Here is a 20,911-nt window from a genome sequence, read left to right as displayed (position 1 = left end):
ACAATGCAGTTTTAAGAAAATACAATTATAAAAAAAATAAGAATAACAAATAATTAAAGAGCAGCAGTAAATAACAATAGCGTGGCTATATTCAGGGAGACCAGTGCAGAGTCAATGTGCGGGGGCACCGGTGTCGAGGTAATTGAGATAATTATGTACATGCAGATAGCGTTGTTAAAGTGGCTATGCATAGATAATAACAGAGTAGTAGCAGCGTGAAGGGGGGGGGGGGGGGGGGGGGGGGGGGGGGGGGGGGGGGGGGGGGTGCACAAATAGTCTGGGTTGCCATTTGATTAGGTGTTCAGGAGTCCTATGGCTTGGGGGTAGAAGCTGTTTAGAAGCCTCTTGGACCTAGACTTGGTTCTCCGGTACCGATTGCCAGGCTTTAGCAGAGAGAACAGTCTATGATGAGGGTGGCTGGAGTCTTTGACAATTTTTAGGACCTTCCTCTGACACCGCCTGGTATAGAGGTCCTGGATGGCAGGAAACTTGGCCCCGGTGATGTACTGGGCCGTACGCACTACTCTCTGGAGCCTTGCGGTCGGAGGCCGAGAAGTTGCCATACCAGGCAGTGATGCAACCCGTCAGGATGCTCTCGATGGTGCAGCTGTAAAATCTTTTGAGGATCTGAGTACCCATGCCAAATGTTTTCAGTCTCCTGAGGGAGAATAGGTTTTGTCGTACCCTCTTCACAACTGTCTCGGTGTGCTTGGACCATGTTAGTTTGTTGGTGATGTGGACACCAAGGAACTTGAAGCTCTCAAGCTGCTCCACTACAACCCTGTCGATGAGAATGGGGGCGTGCTCGGTCCTCCTTTTCCTGTAGTCCACAATCATCTCCTTTGTCTTGATCACATTGAGTGAGATGTTGTTGTCTTGGCACCACACGGCCAGGTCTCTGACCTCCTCCCTATAGGCTGTCTCATCGTTGTTGGTGATCAGGCCCACCACTGTTGTGTCATCAGCAAACTTGATGGTGTTGGAGTCGTGCCTGGCCATGCAGTCATGGGTGAACAGGGAGTACAGGAGGGGATTGAGCACGCACCCCTGACGGACCCCCGTGTTGAGGATCAGCGTGGCGGATGTGTTGTTACCTAACCTTACCACCTGGGGGCGGCCCGTCAGGAAGTCCAGGATCCAGTTGCAGAGGGAGGTGTTTAGTCCCAGGGTCCTTAGCTTAGTGATGAGCTTGGAGGGCACTACAGTGTTGAACGCTGAGCCGTAGTCAATGAATAGCATTCTCACATAGGTGTTCCTTTTGTCCAAATGTCAAAGGGCAGTGTGGAGTGCAATAGAGATTCTTAGGTTTGTTTAAGCAATTTCCCCCTCGACACGCCGGCTAATAACATGTTCCGATGTAGAGAAGGCGTGGTGAGTGTGGCCTCCTGTTGTCATCGTTCATGCTGTTCTGCTCTCTCCCCCACAACTGCTCTTGTCACTGTTCGGCAGAAATGGAATGAAAATAACAAGAACCTGGACTATATTTAGAGATTCGTTGATGCGACCCAATTCAGGCTACAAAGAAATATATTTGATTGATTGATTGATTTGGTCATTCATTGACCATTGTGCAGCCAAATATAAAATAGCTTTGCTAAGGATCTATGAGTATTTTGCTCATTCTGATCATTCATCATTGACAGACACCATCATTGACAGACACCATCTCCCTCGCTCCAGCTCTTCCTCCCCTCTCCCTCCCTCGGGTTTCTCTGTTGTTTAATGAGATATTTTTAGCCTGCCCATGCAGGCGTGAAACGCTCAGTCGGGAGGGGGGCCCTGGGGTGGATGCCAATACACACACACACACACGTTCTCCTGACGCCATACCAATCGTTACATCTTTTCGTTCCTCTGATTTTCTAGAACTGCTCTGGGAATGCTCTAGCTCAGTAAAATACCCAGTGTGTGCTGATCGGCTCTGTCATGTAAAGCATTGAACTTCAGACACACACACTTACGGAATATGAGGGTTAAATGGACTGAGGGCTTTGCTCTTACACAAATACAGATTTACAGGAGATCAAAATTAAAAAAGTAACAGTGTTGTGACCCCCCTGGCTGTGAGTGTGAGAAGAGAGCAAAGTGAGAGAAAGAGACAGAAACACAGAAAGAGAGAGAGGGGAAGAGAGAGAGAGAGAGAGAGGAAGAGAGAGAGAGAGAGGAAGAGAAAGAGAGGGAGAGAGACAGTGACAGAGAGTAAGAGAGACCAAGGTGTGCAAGAGAGAAAAAGGAGAGAAGAGAGCGATAGAGAGATAGAGAAAAAGAGAGACATGCTTAAATACCTCACAGGAGGTATACATGGAACAGAGTGAGAGAAAAAAATCCCTCACACCTTGGGGAACCTTACAGCACAGTGAGTGCCCCAGATCCCCATATTAGACAGAGCTTTGGGGTGATTGAGTCATCTGTATTCATGCTGGTGTGAACATTCCCAGACACCAAGGCCAGCCATATTGGTCAGGCCGGGATCAAAGGATGAGCCACAGCACAGGGCAGGGTGACTTTTATTTATGGTGGGCAGTGTGTGTGTGTGTGTGTGGAGAGGGGGTTCTCAGTCTGTCCTTAACCCCACACTGGGCCAATTGTGCGCCGCCCTATGGGACTCCCAAGCACGGCCGGTTGTGATACAGCCCGGAATCGAACCAGGGTCTGTAGTGACACCTCTAACGCAGACGCAGTGCCTTAGACCGCAGCGTCCCTTGGGAGCCCCCAATTAACCCATAATGTCTGAGTGGGTCTACACCCCTCTCATTAGCAGACAATGAGCTTGACAGACCCTAGTAGGATAGCCACAACTTTATGACATTGAGTTGGCTTCAAAAACACATTCTTCCTCATCTAACCACAAAGCAAGAGGCAGAAAAACCTATACATGCTAAATGCTAACCAATTTATAGAAGGGGGAAGTCACCAAATGAGAGACAAGAAGTGCAACAAGTCAAAAACACTCCCAAAGCCCATGCATTGACATAAGTGTGTGAGGAGATATAGGGCTACACCTTCAACACACCTCCACACAGCAAGCCAAAAGGAGTGTGAGTTACCAGGGAGGGTCTATTCCCTAAGGAGTCTCACTATCGCACCAGACTCTGAATTTAGCCTCCGTCTATCAGAAGTCACACGACCCACTTTGGGAATCCCCAGCGCAAGGAGTAACCTTGAATGTCCGAACTGTAACTCATTCCCTCAAACATAAAGTAAGACGGCTGTTATTAGATCAGTGCACTGCTCGTGGTGGTCACAGAGAAAGGGACACACACAAATAGGGACAGACCGATTTGATAACACATGATCTAACTAAGTCAATACAGTGCAGTGAACCAAAAACCAATCCACTGTCTACATTTCTGTGCTTTGATAAGGCTTTAATAACACCATATAGGGGTATAGATAAAGATCACCCAATTGACAAACCACCATCTACAGGTTGGCAGAAGTATATTACCCTGCGTCCCACAGCTGGGATTTATACCACCCTGGAGTCATGAAAAATTCCCAACCTGGCCCCATTCCATCATGGCCACCAAATAATTCCTCTCATTCCTAATTGGGAAAATCCTGTATCACTCCTCACCTCGATAGATGATGTGAGGTGACCGTCCAGTCACAAAAATGTTTACTGTGCATTGTGGGTAATACACCCTGGTGGATGGGGTGAGTTTGAGGGGTTGGGTTAAATGCAGAAGACACATTTCAGTTGAATGCATTCAGTTGTACAACTGACTAGGTATCCCCCTTTCTGCCCCTGGTATCTAACTGGTATCTGACTGACACACAGACCGCAGATCTGGGGTTTCCCTCCTCCAAGGTCACCTTCAGCTGAGGAAGGGAGAGATCTCTCTGCTAGCACGATTCTTTCCCATCTCTCCTCCTCATCTCGCCGCACTCTCTTCATCAGTCTCTCCAATTCATTCCATTTCTGTCGCTCACAAAATCTTGCACACCAACTCACTTTCCCTCACCTTTCTCTCCTCCCATTCCAATTTATTTCACTCCCTCCATCTCCCCGCTCTTTTTGCCTCACATTATCCATCTCTCTTTCATCTTCTCTCGGGTAGGGGCCGGGCGTGGCTCAGTGGAGCCAATCAGTCAAGCCAATCCTGGAATGGGATCAATCATGGAAAAAAAACACCAATACACTTTCTCAACCCTCTCTAGGCCACCCTCTATTCAACACCTCAGCAATCTAATCTTGTCTCTTTACTCTCTGTACCATAAAGGGGATTGTGTAAGCAATAGGGTACTGCTTCCTCTCTCCAGCTATATTCTCTGCCCTGTTATTCATGTTCTGTTTTAGACATAGCTCTGTCTGTGATATAATTACATTCCCTTCTCTTCTCTTAGTCCTAATCATCCCTCCCGTCATTTAGTCCCAATCATCCCTCCCTCCCTCCCTCCTGTCATTTAGTCCTATCATCCCTCCCTCCTGTCATTTACCGTAATTTCCGGACTATTAAGCGCACCTGAATAAGCCGCACCCACTGAATTTAAAAAAAAATATTATTTTGAACATAAATAAGCCGCACATGTCTATAAGCCGCAGGTGCCTACCGGTACATTGAAACAAATTAACTTTACACAGGTTTTAACGAAACACGGCTTGTAACAAAAATAAATAGGCTTTAACGAAACACGGCGTGTAACAAAAAATAAAAAATTAGCAGTAAGCTTTAGTTGTCTTTTTGCACTGAGTCAATTCCTCACGCTGCTGTTTCCAACGTCTTATCATCGACTCATTAAGACCAAGCTCCCGTGCAGCAGCTCTATTTCCTTTTCCAACAGCCAGATCAATCGCCTTCAACTTGAAAGCTGCATCATATGCATTTCTCCGTGTCTTTGCCATGAAGGTGACAAAATGACTACCGTAATCAGAATGATGGGAAGTTTGAGAGCACTCGATTTAATCTAAACAGTAAACAAAAAAGTTGTTTGACCTTAACCCGTTCGGCAATTTCATTGGTCTAATGAAAGCTTCATGCCGCCAAAAAACTGAGCATGTCACAGAATGTGTTTTTTTGGAGAAAACAAAATTGAAAGCAGGAAAAATCCATATATTAGCCGCGTCATTGTTTAAGCCTGGGAAAAAAGTTGCGGCTTATAGTCCGGAATTTACGGTAGTCCTAATCATCCCTCCCTCCCTCCAGTCATTTAGTCCTAATCATCCCTCCAGTCATTTAGTCCTAATCGTCCCTCCCTCCCTCCCTCCTGTCATTTAGTCCTAATCGTCCCTCCCTCTTCCCTCCTGTCATTTAGTCCTAATCGTCCCTCCCTCCCGTCATTTAGTCCTAATCGTCCCTCCCTCCCGTCATTTAGTCCTAATCGTCCCTCCCTCCCGTCATTTAGTCCTAATCGTCCCTCCCTCCCGTCATTTAGTCCTAATCATCCCTCCCTCCCGTCATTTAGTCCTAATCATCCCTCCCTCCCGTCATTTAGTCCTAATCATCCCTCCCTCCCGTCATTTAGTCCTAATCATCCCTCCCTCCCGTCATTTAGTCCTAATCATCCCTCCCTCCCGTCATTTAGTCCTAATCATCCCTCCCTCCCGTCATTTAGTCCTAATCATCCCTCCCTCCCGTCATTTAGTCCTAATCATCCCTCCCTCCCGTCATTTAGTCCTAATCATCCCTCCCTCCCGTCATTTAGTCCTAATCATCCCTCCCTCCTGTCATTTAGTCCTAATCATCCCTCCCTCCTGTCATTTAGTCCTAATCATCCCCCCCTCCTGTCATTTAGTCCTAATCATCCCCCCCTCCTGTCATTTAGTCCTAATCATCCCCCCCTCCTGTCATTTAATCCTAATCATCCCTCCCTCCCGTCTCTTAGTCCTAATCATCCCTCCCTCCCGTCATTTAGTCCTAATCATCCCTCCCTCCTGTCTCTTAGTCCTAATCATCCCTCCCTCCCGTCTCTTAGTCCTAATCATCCCTCCCTCCCGTCTCTTAGTCCTAATCATCCCTCCCTCCCGTCTCTTAGTCCTAATCATCCCTCCCTCCCGTCTTTTAGTCCTTACTTGTCTTTGTGTGTGTGTGTGTGTGTGTGTCTGTCAGCAGCCCATTAAGGTTTGTGGAGGGATAATCTGCAGCGCCATACAGACAACGGGAGCCCCGGCCCACGCACCCACCAACCCGCTCCCCACAGCTCCCTCACAAAGAAGGAGAGCGCGAGAGAGAATAAGGGAAAAAAATAGACCCAAGCTACTTCCTGGACAGGCAGTCCATTCTACAAAAGCAAGACTTTGTATAGTAGCACCAGGATATAGACCCAAAGGTCATGAAGAATGCATGTCTATTTCTACTACTGGCAGTTTCCGTTCAGTTATCCCATAGTGACCGAGGTTGTGACACAGAAGACTACACTGTGACTCATGTCAAATCAAAGCAGGTTAACTGATACCAGTATGAGAGTCATAACCTTGCTTGGCGTTTTCATCCCTCGCCACAAGGGGTACCAAGGATATAAAATGAAAGAAGAACTGTAAAGATAGTTGGACATAACCCTGAGCGAGACTTCCCCAGACGCTGTTAGCCTTACCGCTGTCGCAACAGGCGCCTGACCACATCCAATTACTGAAATGACTCAGCTATGACTGTACATTGTCCACTAAAAAGTAAGCAGGAGCGAAATGGGGGAAGTTGGAGGGCAGGTCACTTGGTTAAAAAGTGCATGAAGTCCAAAAATCGAGGACATCTTGGGGAGATTTTTCCTGTCATTGACTGGTAGACATGTGACTACCCAGAGGACTACCCTGCTCAACATTGCAACACAAACCAGAACCACATACCGCATTCCTCTGGGTAATGTCATTTTATCTGCTATTTACTGTCAAATATGTGATAATAATGGGTGCTTCTCTACAACTCCATCACAGGAAGTCGGTGGCACCTTAATTGGGGAGGATGGGCTCGTGGTAATGGCTGGAGCGGAATCAGTGGAACGGTATCAAATACATGGTTTCCATGGTTTCCATGTGTTTGATACCATTCACTCCATTCCGGCCATTATTATGAGCCGTCCTCCCCTCAGCAGCCTCCTGTGAACTGCATACTAATGTAATTTCCATGTTACCATGTAATGTGGAGATAAACGCCAGGTAAAAACTTAGAACCATCACCTTTTTGTTTTTCACTGGAAACTTTTGGACGGGGAGTTTTGGGGTATTTAGTTGTTTTCAACAAAATCTGCAAAGACAAGGTAACAACATGGTACAGACACCTACCCCGAGCAGATAGCTTCTTAGTGTTGATGATTTTAGCAGCATACTCCTGTCCGCTGGAGATCCTCATACATCTTTTCACTATGGAGAAAGCTCCCCTTTAGGAAACACAAAGACGGTGGTGAGTAGACGATCAAACTGACATGGAGAGCAATTCCTGTTAAGGCAAGGGCTGATTTCAAGGTTTTACTGCTAACCTACAAAGCATTACATGGGCTTGCTCCTACCTATCTTTCCGATTTGGTCCTGCCGTACATACCTACACGTACGCTACGGTCACAAGACGCAGGCCTCCTAATTGTCCCTAGAATTTCTAAGCAAACGGCTGGAGGTAGGGCTTTCTCCTATAGAGCTCCATTTTTATGGAATGGTCTGCCTACCCATGTGAGAGACGCAGACTCAGTCTCAACCTTTAAGTCTTTACTGAAGACTTATCTCTTCAGTAGGTCCTATGATTAAGTATAGTCTGGCCCAGGAGTGTGAAGGTGAACGGAAAGGCTGGAGCAACGAACCGCCCTTGCTGTCTCTGCCTTGTCGGTTCCCCTCTTCCCACTGAGATTCTCTGCCTCTAACCCTTTTACAGGGGCTGAGTCACTGACTTACTGGTGTTCTTCCATGCCGTCCATGGGAGGGGTGCGTCACTTGAGTAGGTTGAGCCACTGACGTGGTCTTCCTGTCTGGGTTGGCGCCCCCCCCTTGGTTTGTGCCGTGGCGGAGATCTTTGTGGGCTATACTCTGCCTTGTCTTCGGACGGTAAGTTGGTGGTTGTAGATATCCCTCTAGTGGTGTGGGGGCTGTGCTTTGGCAAAGTGGGTGGGGTTATATCCTGCCTGTTTGGCCCTGTCTGGGGGTATCATCGGATGGGGCCACAGTGTCTTCTGATCCCTCCTGTCTCAGCCTCCAGTATTTATGCTGCAGTAGTTTATGTGTCGGGGGGCTAGGGTCAGTCTGTTACATCTGGAGTATTCTCTTGTCTTATCCGGTGTCCTGTGTGAATGTAAATATGCTCTCTCTAATTCTCTCTTCTCTCTTTCTCTCGGAGGACCTGAGCCCTAGGACCATGCCTCGGGACTACCTGGCATGATGACTCCTTCCTGTCCCCAGTCCACCTGGCCATGCTGCTGCTCCAGTTTCAACTGTTCTGCCTGCGGCTACGGAACCCTGACCTGTTCACCGGACGTGCTTGTTGCACCCTCGACAATTACTATGATTATTATTATTTGACCATGCTGGTCATTTACGAACATTTTAACATCTTGACCATGTTCTGTTATAATATCCACCCGGCACAGCCAGAAGAGGACTGGCCACCCCTCATAGCCTGGTTCCTCTCTAGGTTTCTTCCTAGGTTTTTGGCCTTTCTCAGGAGTTTTTCCTAGGGAGTTTTTCCCAGCCACCGTGCTTCTTTCACATGCATTGCTTGCTGTTTGGGGTTTTAGGCTGGGTTTCTGTACAGCACTTTGAGATTTCAGCTGATGTACGAAGGGCTATATAAATAAATTTGATTTGATTTGAATAGTAATGGCCTCTTTTTGTCGGCACTAATTTCGCCATGGTTAGTTTTTGGAGGGTTTTTGAACAAATGCCAAAAATAAGGTCTGGTAAACACAGTCTTAGGAGATGTTATAAGTTTTGTTCCATCCAAAAACCCTTTCCTTTCTCTATAGAGTGGTGAGGAGGAATCTACCATGTCCGGAAGTGACTTCACCATACATTATCTGGGTTCATGTGCACCCAGCTATATCCTCTTCCAGATTTGTTTTCCCTGGTTTTCCCTGGCTAAACTTACTGAACTATGCTAATTTTTGTCCTCATTGCCAAACTTCATAAACACTGCACCCTCAATTTCAAAACGCCTTTTCTAGTTATACAATCATGTAACTAATAATTTTGCTGAAAATAAACTTGAAAATTATTTATTGTTTTGTTGAATAGTCATGACTGGTTCAAGCTATTTGTCGAGTCGTAAGACAACAGTGGCGAATTATATAATTTCCGGGTTTTAGGGCTGTAAGCTATATATGGCAAGAGAGCTCGCTAGCTTGTAGTCCTAACACTCGGAAATAAGATACCTCAGGTTTGTTCAGCCATTCCTAATGAATAGGGAATGATTAGGGTTTTGGAATAAACGCCAAAAATAAGGTCAGAGGTTAACACAGGCTTAGGAGATCTCATACATTCTGTTCTATGAGATAATATCAGTTAGTTAACATGACCTTTATGAATTATGAAGCCTTTATGTGATTTTTATCATTACCTAAATTCTTCAACATTCACAAAACGTGATGTTACCCAAGAAGGCAAAGGTAACTGAAAATGACTATCGCCCCATAGCACTCACTTCTGTCATCATGAAGTGCTTTGAGAGTCTAGTCAAGGATCATATCACCTCCACCTTACCGGTCACCCTAGACCCACTTCAAAATTGCCTACCGCCCCAATAGGTCCACAGACGATGCAATCGCCATCACACTGCCCTATCCATCTGGACAAGAAGAATACCTATGTAAGAATGCTGTTCATTGACTATAGCTCAGCATTCTACACCATAGTACCCTCCAAGCTCACCATTAAGCTTGAGGCCCTGGGTCTCAACCCCGCCCTGTGCAATTGGGTCCTGGACTTACTGACGGGCCGCCCCCCCACTTTGCTGATCTTCAACACTGGGGCCCCACAAGGGTGCGTGCGCAGCCCCCTACTGTACTCCCTGTTCACCCATGACTGCATGGCCAAGGAAACAGCAGAGGGAGCACCCCCTATCCACATTGACGGGACAGCAGTGGAGAAGGTGGAAGTTAAAGTTCCTCGGTGTACACATCACGGACAAACTGAAAATGGTCCACCCACAGAGACAGTGTGGTGAAGAAGGCGCAACAGCGGAGGCTGAAGAAATGTGCCTTGTCACCTAAAGCCCTCAAACTTTTACAGATGCACAATTGAGAGCATCCTGTCGGGCTGTATGACCGCCTGGTATGGCTACTGGACCGCCCACAACCGCAGGGCTCTCCAGAGGGTAGTGAGGTCTGCACAACGCATCACCGGGGGCAAACTACCTGCCCTCCAGGACACCTACACCACCCGATGTCACAGGAAGGATAAAAAGATCATCAAGGACAACAAATCACCCGGACTACTGTCTGTTCACCCCTCTATCATCCAGAAGGCGAGGTCAGTACAGGTGCATCAAAGCTGGAACCTCGAGCTGAAAAACAGCTTCTATCACTAACACGTCACTGCCTAGATACAGACTTGAAATCATTGGCCACTTTAATAAATGGATCACTAGTCACTTTAATAATGTTTACATATCTTGCATTTCTCATCTCATATGTATATACTGTATTTTACACCATCTTGCCTATGCCGCTCTGTCATTGCTCATCCATATATTCATATTCCATCCCTTTAGATGTGTGTGTGTATTAGGTAGTTGTTGTGGAATTCTTAGATTACATGTTAGATATTGCTGCGCTGTCGGAACTAGAAGTACAAGCATTTCGCTACACTTGCAATAACTTCTGTTAACCATGTGTATGTGACCAATAACATTTTATTTGAAGATTATTATTGAACAAAATGTATAAGAGCTCCTAAGCCTGTGTTTACCACAGACTTTATTTTCAGCGTTTATCCTAAAATGCCTTTTATTTTCCCCATAGGCTTTGTCCAACGACCCATGGCAGAGTTAAGTCGTCAGTATGCTGCAGTTCAGCTGGCACCTAGCCAAACTAGCCGAGTGTGCTTGCATACTACCTTAAAACAAGACCTTCGCTTTAAAAACTGGGAATAGTACTGTTTGTCCATTTTGAGACGCCATAGCGCCATAGTCCCAAGTGGCGCAGCGGTCTAAGACACTGCATCGTGTTGCTACAGATGCTGGTTCGAGACCAATGCCGGCCACGACCGGGAGACCGATGAGGCGACGCACAATTGGCCCAGCGTTGTCCGAGTTAGGGAAGGGTTTGGCCGGGATATCCTTGTCCCATCGCGCTGTAGTGACTCCTGTGGCTGGCCAGGCACATGCACGCTGACACGGTCACCAGGTGTATCGTGTTTCCTCTGGACACAAATTGTTTTTTTGTGAATGGGTATAATTTGTACGTATAACATGTATAATAGTAATATTTCAAATTACTAAAATCAGAATTGTGTATACATTTATTTAAATTTGCATCGGGCCGCTTCTGGTAAGATGCCGGCAAGTCCGCTGAATTCTGGTAGACGGAAACAGCCCGATGTACTTGGGCCGATTCTGGACAGTCATTCATTTTGATTCCGGGCCGATTCAATCAGTTCCGGGGGGCCGATTCCTCATTGCTAGTTGTATGGATGGGTATGGGTATGGAGAGGATGATTACCAAACCTAATTGATGATTACCAAACCTAATTGCTGTATTTAACCTGATGCATACAACGCCAAAGAAATAGGGATACATTGAAATCATGCATCTATATTTCGTTTCTTTGTGTCAGTGGTGTAGACATGAATTCAAGTTTTTATGGTCAAACTCAGATGGGGATGGCTGTGAGAGGCCCATGATCGGTGGACCACTGTGGAGAGTAGGCCTAGGCTAGAAGATGCTGCCTCACGCTGGAAAAAGCACTGAAGACCGCGTAAGTGACCTAATTGTCCCCAACCCCGCAAAGACGCCGTGCTTTGCTGGTAAAGTAGGGCAGACTACAGTCAGTAATGCCAAGGGATTCTTCTCAGTCACCAGGGTTAGTGCTGCTTTTAAAAACATTTAACGCGGTAACCTTTCGCTCTACTATGCATTTAAACCCCATCACTCATATCGATGCGTTTACATTGTTGCTAAAACGATGGCATTTATTATTTGGTTTATGATTATAAATAGGCAATAATACCCTGTCGGAATGGGCATGTGCGCTGGGCCGCTTGGCAATAGCAAATCAGTGCATCAATAAGTCACATTTATGTCCATTTCATTTTGCTGTGAGCAAGGAATGACATCACAGCTGGCAAAACAAGGGATTTCTCCATAAATGTAGACACTACCATTTACTACAGCTCACCACTAGGAAATGACCGCCCCAATACAGTTGTTGTTCCACTGAAAGGGCGGTGACTTGTTAGACGAAAATGATGTCAAGAGCGATTGAAATACTACGTAAACATTCAGTAAAGATATCCAAACAAACGCAACGAAGGTTTTGGAAAGAAAAGTTAGCAAATATACATTTGAAGACCAAACGTACGGTTTGAATACAACGGGTACGGTTTCTGTGCACCACACACAGGTAACAGGTAATCTAGAATAACCACCCGTTTAGGGCACCAGTAGCTAAACATAATCCAATGCAGATATGTATTGGAGAGAAATAACAAAAACATTGTAATACTTACTTTCCCAGCTCTTCGTAGAGATTAAACTCGTCGGTAAATCTGGTACAGGTTGTCAAAGCCATGGCAAACGACGCGTGCAGAGAGGGAAGACTGTCTCTTTCGGTCGGGACTTTAAACCGCAGTCTCCAATGTTTCAAAGTGATACTTGTCTCCTCTGAAACGATAAAACAAATTCACAGAATAAAAATTAACTGCAAATCTTTTTACTTTTCCGGGCCAGTTTCCGAATCCAGGAATTGTTCTTGGCACGGAGTTCACGGGTTATCAAGGACGTCGATACTCGGGTCGCGTTCCCCTGCGCAGAAGTTACATGCATTAACCAATGGTTGCGTGCGACATCATCGACTGTGTCATCGACTGGCAGATCGCTATAACATATGATGTGGTTAGTTAAACTTAACATACCTATTCAGACGTTGTAAGATTTGGCATACGTCAGCAACGCTTGGGCAGAGGAACGCGTCCCTTCTATTATCTGTGCCTGCCTACACTTCGCTTTGAGTGCGATACTTTTTCTATCGAGCGCTTCCTGATTTTGAAAACTGTAGAGTACAACGCCTCCCCCTAGCTGTAACCACGGACCCTCACTGTAAAGAGGCCTACATTTATCAACGACTGTAGCCCAGGGATCATCAACCAAATTCAGCCGCGGGTCTATTTTTCTAGAGTGGATGGTCAGGGGGTCGGAACATAATTACAAATCATTAGTAGACTGCAAATTGGCAAATTGTCTATTGATCATCATTGAGATGTTTCTACAACTTGATTGGAGTCAAACTGTGGTAAATTCAATTGATTGGACATGATTTGGAAAGGCACACACCTGTCTGTATAAGGTTCCACAGTTGACAGTACATGTCAGCGCAAAAACCAAGCCATGAGGTCAAAATAATTGACTGTAGAGCTCCGAGACAGGATTGTGTCAAGGAATGGATCTAGGGAAGGGTACCAAAAAATTGCTGCAACAATGAAGGTTCTAAGAACAGAGTGGCCTCCGTCATTCTTAAATGGAAGAAGTTTGGAACCACCAAGGCTCTTCCTAGAGCTGGCTGCCCTGCAAAACTGAGCAATTAGGGGAGAAGGACCAAGAACCCAGTGGTCACTCTGACAGAGCTCCAGAGTTCCTCTGTGGAGATGGGAGAACTATCAAGAAAGACAACCATCTCTGCAGCACTCCACCAATCAGGCCTTTATGGTAGAGTGGCCAGACGGAAGCCAATCCTCAGTAAAAGGCACAGGACAGCCCGCTTGGAGTTTGCCAAAAGGCACTTAAAGACTCTCAGACCATGAGAAACAAGATTCTCTGGTCTGATGAAACCAAGATCGAACTCTTTGGCCTGAATGCCAAGCATCACGTCTGGAGGAAACCTGGCACCATCCCTACGGTGAAGCATGATGGTGTCAGCATCATGCTGTGTGGATGTTTTTCAGCGGCAGGAACTGGGAGACTAGTCAGGATCGAGGCAAAGATGAACGGGGCAAACTACAGAGAGATCCTTAAAGAAAACCTGCTCCAGAGTGCTCAGGACCTCAGACTGGGGCGAAGTTTCACCTTCCAACAGGACAACGACCCTAAGCACACAGCCAAGACAACGCAGGAGTGGCTTCGGGACAAGTCTCTGAATATCCTTGAGTGGCCCAGCCAGAGCCCGGACTTGAACCTGATCAAACATCTCTGGAGAGACCGGAAAAAGCTTTGCAGCAACGCTCCCCATTCAACCTGACAGAGCTTGAGAGGATCTGCAGAGAAGAATGGGAGACACTCCCCAAATACAGGTGCGCCAAGCTTGTAGCGTCATACCCAAGAAGACTTGAGGCTGTAATCACTGCCAAAGGTGCTTCAACAAAGTACTGAGAAAAGGGTCTGAATACTTATGTAATTGTGATATAGTAGTGATATAGTATAGATTTAGTACATTTTGTAAAATAATATAGCAAAAATGTCTAAAAACCTGTTTCTGCTTTGTCATTATGGGATATTGTGTGTTGATTGATGAGGAAAGAAACAAACAATTTAATCCATTTTAGAATAAGGCTGTAACCTGACAAAATGTGGAAAAAGTCAAGGGTCTGAATACTTTCCAAAGGCACTATATGTTACGTTCATTTTATTTTTATATATTTGTGAAAAAAAGGGTTAGATTGTCCCGTCTTTCAAGATCCCTGAGCAGTAAAACAAATACGTTTTTTCTGACCCTCATGGCAAAATGTGTAAAATAGCATGAGATTAGCTATAAAACTGCACATTTTACTCTCTGCCCCATGGTAAAATAAAATATCCTACAAATATTTTTACAGACCTTGTAGTGGGGTCTCGCGAAACTTCACTACACCACTGACCACAGGAGACTGCTGAGGGGAAAACGGCTCATAATAATCATCTGTGGAACGGAGGGAATGGAATGCCATCTACCACGTGTTTGATGCATTTCATACCGTTCCACCTATTCCACTCCAGCCATTACCACGAGCTCGTCCTCCCCAATTAAGGTGCCACCAACCGCCTGTGATGCATGCATACAGGCGAAAAGTAATCCAACAAATTTAAACATCTAAACGTTTGTTGTGTGTATTTCAATTAGTATTTATTGTGGTTTTATTGAATGGCTAGGGTGAGAAGACAGGAAAAGTGTGAGGAGTGCGAATCTGAAGGGCAGTTATTTATACTCAAACCCTCGTCAATTGTGATATTCTTATAGGCCGGGGTCAATGGCACTTAGTTTGGCTAACACCTAACACTCTAAGTCCTCTTGACTTCAGAGTCTGGGATGGCTCTTTGATGTTATCGGCACAATAATGAAGGGGGCTGTGCTTTTACTGGTTGGCTCTCCTCTGTGTCTTTCCTACTCAAACATCGACATGCACAGCCACTCACAGCCCCCGAGCGCCACCCCCTTCCATTACAGTGGTTGGATTCTCAAATCCAAACGAGAGCTCTGAACCCCCGAGTGGAAAAAAACAAAAAAACATTTGAGAGAACCAATCACACCCATTGCACAATTTCTGAGCAAATATCTCGTTAAACAAACGGCCTCCTCTCCAGACGAGTGTGTCACAGCTCTCCATGAAAGGGTAGGCAACCCTGTTCCCGTAGTGCCACAGGTACAGTGGGATTTTGTTCTAACTAGGCACCACATCTGACCAACTGAGTTAATTGATCAGTTCAATGGCCTAAATTCAACACCCCTGGTTTCCTGGTTGGTTCAATCCAAAACATGAAGTGGCTGCCTACCCCTCCAGGACCAGGGCTGCCTACCCCTCCAGGACCAGGGCTGCCTACCCCTCCAGGACCAGGGCTGCCTACCCCTCCAGGACCAGGGCTGCCTACCCCTCCAGGACCAGGGCTGCCTACCCCTCCAGGACCAGGGTTCCCTACCCCTCCAGGACCAGGGCTGCCTACCCCTCCAGGACCAGGGCTGCCTACCCCTCCAGGACCAGGGCTGCCTACCCCTCCAGGACCAGGGTTCCCTACCCCTCCAGGACCAGGGTTGTCTACCCCTTTGCACTAGACCAAATGCATATTGTTCTGCTCTGTCAAATTGTTAGAAATAGTGTCACTTCCGTCCCATCATATGATAGAGATTATAGTCATACAGGCGACATTCGATTATTTCCCAGAATGCCATTCATATTTCTTACCATATTTGCATCAGCTCCATCACCCATGACAAGGTTCTATATTTGGAAAAACTGAGGTCTCTGTGCACTAGCCCAGTGGTTCCCACACAGGAGTACTAGGACCCCTGGGGCCTATCTGCAGGGGACCCCTGTCCTTGGCCTATCCGCAGGGGGTCCTTGGTCTATCCACAGGGGGTACTTGGCCTATCCACAGGGGGTACTTGGCCTATCCACAGGGGTACTTGGCCTATCCACAGGGGGTACTTGGCCTATCCACAGGGGGTACCTGGCCTATCCACAGGGGGTCCTTGGCCTATCCATAGGGGGTACTTGGCCTATCCACAGGGGGTCCTTGGCCTATCCACAGGGGGTACTTGGCCTATCCACAGGGGGTACTTGGCCTATCCACAAGGGGTACTTGGCCTATCCACAGGGGTCCTTGGCCTATCCACAGGGGTCCTTGGCCTATCCACAGGGGGTACTTGGCCTATCCACAGGGGGTACTTGGCCTATCCACAGGGGGTACTTGGCCTATCCACAGGGGGTACTTGGCCTATCCACAGGGGTACTTGGCCTATCCACAGGGGGTACTTGGCCTATCCACAGGGGGTACTTGAGAAGACTCATGAGACCAAATGCACATGAGAGGGTACTTCAGGGATACTCCGGTTAGAGCATCATTCAGTTGGTGGTACAGTAACCAAAAAAGTTTGGGAACCACAACACAAGCCTACTGATTTCTGGACTCATACCGCCCTCTTGTGGGAATTTAAGGATGGTGCATGCACTTTGCCCTGCCCCATGTCTCACTGCTCAGTCTAGACATCACTGCTCCATTTATTGCCTGATGATGGTCATGTCCTGTATGACCACAACTGACCAATACTGACCACATTAACTTTCATTCCCAGTGACCTATCACATACACAGAATAAACTGATCCGAATGTCAGGCTATGGCCAGACTCTGACCATATTAGGAGAATGTCAGGCAATGGCCAGACTCTGACCATATGAGGATAATGTCAGGCTATGGCCAGACTCTGACCATATGAGGATAATGTCAGGCTATGGCCAGACTCTGACCATATGAGGATAATGTCAGGCTATGGCCAGACTCTGACCATATTAGGAGAATGTCAGGCTATGGCCAGACTCTGACCATATGAGGAGAATGTCAGGCTATAGCCAGACTCTGACCATATGAGGAGAATGTCAGGCTATGGCCAGACTCTGACCATATGAGGATAATGTCAGGCTATAGCCAGACTCTGACCATATGAGGATAATGTCAGGCTATGGCCAGACTCTGACCATATGAGGATAATGTCAGGCTATGGCCAGACTCTGACCATATGAGGATAATGTCAGGCTATGGCCAGACTCTGACCATATGAGGATAATGTCAGGCTATGGCCAGACTCTGACCATATGAGGATAATGTCAGGCTATGGCCAGACTCTGACCATATGAGGAGGAAGAAATCAGGATCATTTGTTACAGAATAAAAAGGGAGAGTCAGTCAAACATCCTATTTATTTACATGTTAGGGGTGACTGGCAGTACATAATGCCTAGGGGAAAGGGGGGTAAGTTGAGCCACCCTTGTTTCTAGGAAACCACAATCATTATACCAAATATTTAGGAAGATATCATCATTTCATGATGTCTGTGAAGCAAAAACCACATGGAAAAAGTGCTAAGCAAGTTTGGTCCAAAAAACAGAAGAATTGATTGTGTTAGAGGTTTCATAATGCTTGTATCTAAACCAAAGTAGATCATTTTAAGACTGTTCTATACATCTGTTGTGGTCTCTTTAAGCTTCGATATGAGGTCTTAAACCTAGGATGAAAGGCCATCCTTGTACCTGTGTGGGCTAATATAGTCAAAATATTTGCCTTGGGGTAAGTTAAGCCAATGAACATGGGGTAAGTTGAGCAAATGGAAAGTTTAGCAAGTTGAAGTGTTTTCTTCCTGGGCTTAATGCAAGGCATTATTGTTGGAATGTAAGTTAACAACAGGCTTAGCCTATGTTAAAAGTGTTTTAAAACAGTACAAAGTGTTTATTAGGTGTTAAGCCTGCGTTAAAATATGCTTAAAATGATTAGAAGACAAAAAAGCGATTGTGATGGTGTTGAATTGTGTTTGGGAAATAAAGATAGACATGGTTTTTAAAAGGTAGTGGTAATATTTCATTTAGTACAGAAATGTGTAAGCTGCTTACCCTGTCCCGCGGTTCACCTTACCCAATACTTACCCCATAAGCTGTTTTCAAACCTGTCACGTTTACATGAATTCTGATTATTTACACATCCTGAAATCTATGCAGATATATTTGTTAGAAAGAATACTATTTCCCTTGATGGAGTGATGCTGAATGTAAAAAATGGCTCAACTTACCCAACTCTCCACTACCTCAAATCAAATCAAAGTTTATTTGTCACGTGCGCCGAATACAACAGGTGTAGACCTTACAGTGAAATGCTTACTTACAGGCTCTAACCAATAGTGCAAAAAATGTATTGGGTGAACAATAGGTAAGTAAAGAAATAAAACATATATAAAATATTTTTTTTTTAAAAGAAATAAAACAACAGTAAAAAGACAGGCTATATACAGTAGTGAGGCTATAACAGTAGCGAGGCTACATATAGACACCGGTTAGTCAGGCTGATTGAGGTAGTATGTACATGTAGATATGGTTAAAGTGACTATGCATATATGATAAACAGAGAGTACCAGTAACGTAAAAGAGGGGTTGGCGGGTGGTGGGACACAATGCAGATAGCCCGGTTAGCCAATGTGCGGGAGCACTGATTGGTCGGCCCAATTGAGGTAGTATGTACATGAATGTATAGTTAAAGTGACTACGAATATAAGATAAACAGAGAGTAGCAGCAGCATAAAAAGAGGGGTTGGGGGGGGGGGGGGGCACAATGCAAATAGTCCAGGTAGCCATTTGATTACCTGTTCAGGAGTCTTATGGCTTGGGGGTAAAAACTTTTGAGAAGCCTTTTTGTCCTAGACTTGGCACTCTGGTACCTCATGCTATACTCCTTCCATATATGTGTGTGCGTGCATGCATCCACGCGTGCGTCCATGTGTGTCCGTGTGTGCGTCCGTTCGTGCGTGTGTGTTTGTGATCACTCATACAACTGCTTATGAAGCCAAGATGTTCGGGAAAGTTTCTGACATGGGCTACAGGAGAAAATGTCTCAAATAAATGATTTGATTTACACAGTAACACGTGTCAGAAAGGACAACATCTTTCCATGTAGAATTTAGGATGAACATATTTCCATATGAATTGTGATCCCTCATATTTTGACAGTGATTAGACGCAACTGACACATATGAATACACATTCTACACAACGTCATATGCAGTGCCGTCACGTTTGATAAATACACATTCTACACAACGTCATATGCAGTGACGTCACGTTTGATAAATACACATTCTACACAACGTCATATGCAGTGCCGTCACGTTTGATAAATACACATTCTACACAACGTCATATGCAGTGCCGTCACGTTTGATAAATACACATTCTACACAACGTCATATGCAGTGCCGTCACGTTTGATAAATACACATTCTACACAACGTCATATGCAGTGCCGTCACGTTTGATAAATACACATTCTACACAACGTCATATGCAGTGCCGTCACGTTTGATAAATACACATTCTACACAACGTCATATGCAGTGCCGTCACGTTTGATAAATACACATTCTACACAACGTCATATGCAGCGCCGTCACGTTTGATAAATACACATTCTACACAACGTCATATGCAGCGCCGTCACGTTTGATAAATACACATTCTACACAACGTCATATGCAGCGCCGTCACGTTTGATAAATACACATTCTACACAACTTCATATGCAGCGCCGTCACGTTTGATAAATACACATTCTACACAACATCATATGCAGCGCCGTCACGTTTGATAAATACACATTCTACACAACATCATATGCAGCGCCGTCACGTTTGATAAATACACATTCTACACAACATCATATGCAGCGCCGTCACGTTTGAGAAATACACATTCTACACAACATCATATGCAGCGCCGTCACGTTTGATAAATACACATTCTACACAACATCATATGCAGCGCCGTCACGTTTGATAAATACACATTCTACACAACATCATATGCAGCGCCGTCACGTTTGATAAATACACATTCTACACAACATCATATGCAGCGCCGTCACGTTTGATAAATACACATTCTACACAACATCATATGCAGCGCCGTCACGTTTGATAAATACACATTCTACACAACATCATATGCAGCGCCGTCACGTTTGATAAATACACATTCTACACAACATCATATGCAGCGCCGTCACGTTTGATAAATACACATTCTACACAACATCATATGCAGCGCCGTCACGTTTGATAAATACACATTCTACACAACATCATATGCAGTGCCGTCACGTTTGATAAATACACATTCTACACAACATCATATGCAGTGCTGTCACGTTTGATAATGATTGACAGTTTGACATTAAACGTCATCATGTTCTCTTCCCGTACAGTTTAATCCTACCTAAATATGCAAAGCTCTGACATTTCCCAAGCGGCCCGCCATTAAAATGGATGATGAAATAACACGACATTTAATAACGGTACATCTTTCTCTTGATGCAGGGAGTGGACTTCACATGAAGAA

At 45.5% G+C, this 20,911-nt stretch overlaps 1 protein-coding gene across 12 annotated transcripts in view; it reads right to left on the bottom strand.

The window, feature by feature from the left end:
• LOC115198135 (calcium/calmodulin-dependent protein kinase type II delta chain) overlaps positions 1–13,078 on the bottom strand; it is a 101,782-nt gene extending 88,704 nt beyond the window's left edge. For 4 of the 12 annotated variants that reach the window (XM_029759853.1, XM_029759856.1, XM_029759854.1 and 1 more), the window contains exons 1-2: positions 12,582–12,879; positions 7,220–7,314 (exon numbers count right to left, since the gene is read on the bottom strand). In XM_029759853.1, the coding sequence (XP_029615713.1) occupies positions 7,220–7,314; positions 12,582–12,643 (157 nt within the window). In that variant the 5' untranslated portion in view covers positions 12,644–12,879. Of the gene's footprint in view, positions 1–7,219; positions 7,315–12,581; positions 12,884–12,986 lie in introns of those variants that run through there. The other 8 variants (XM_029759849.1, XM_029759844.1, XM_029759848.1 and 5 more) reach the window with 5 other exon arrangements.
• Between the last annotated feature and the right edge of the window lie 7,833 nt (positions 13,079–20,911).

This window comes from Salmo trutta, chromosome 8 (assembly GCF_901001165.1).
Source record: "Salmo trutta chromosome 8, fSalTru1.1, whole genome shotgun sequence".
Lineage (NCBI taxonomy): Eukaryota > Metazoa > Chordata > Actinopteri > Salmoniformes > Salmonidae > Salmo > Salmo trutta.
The sequence above is the reverse complement of the archived record's forward strand: the minus strand, read 5'-3'. Positions and strand labels throughout refer to the sequence as shown.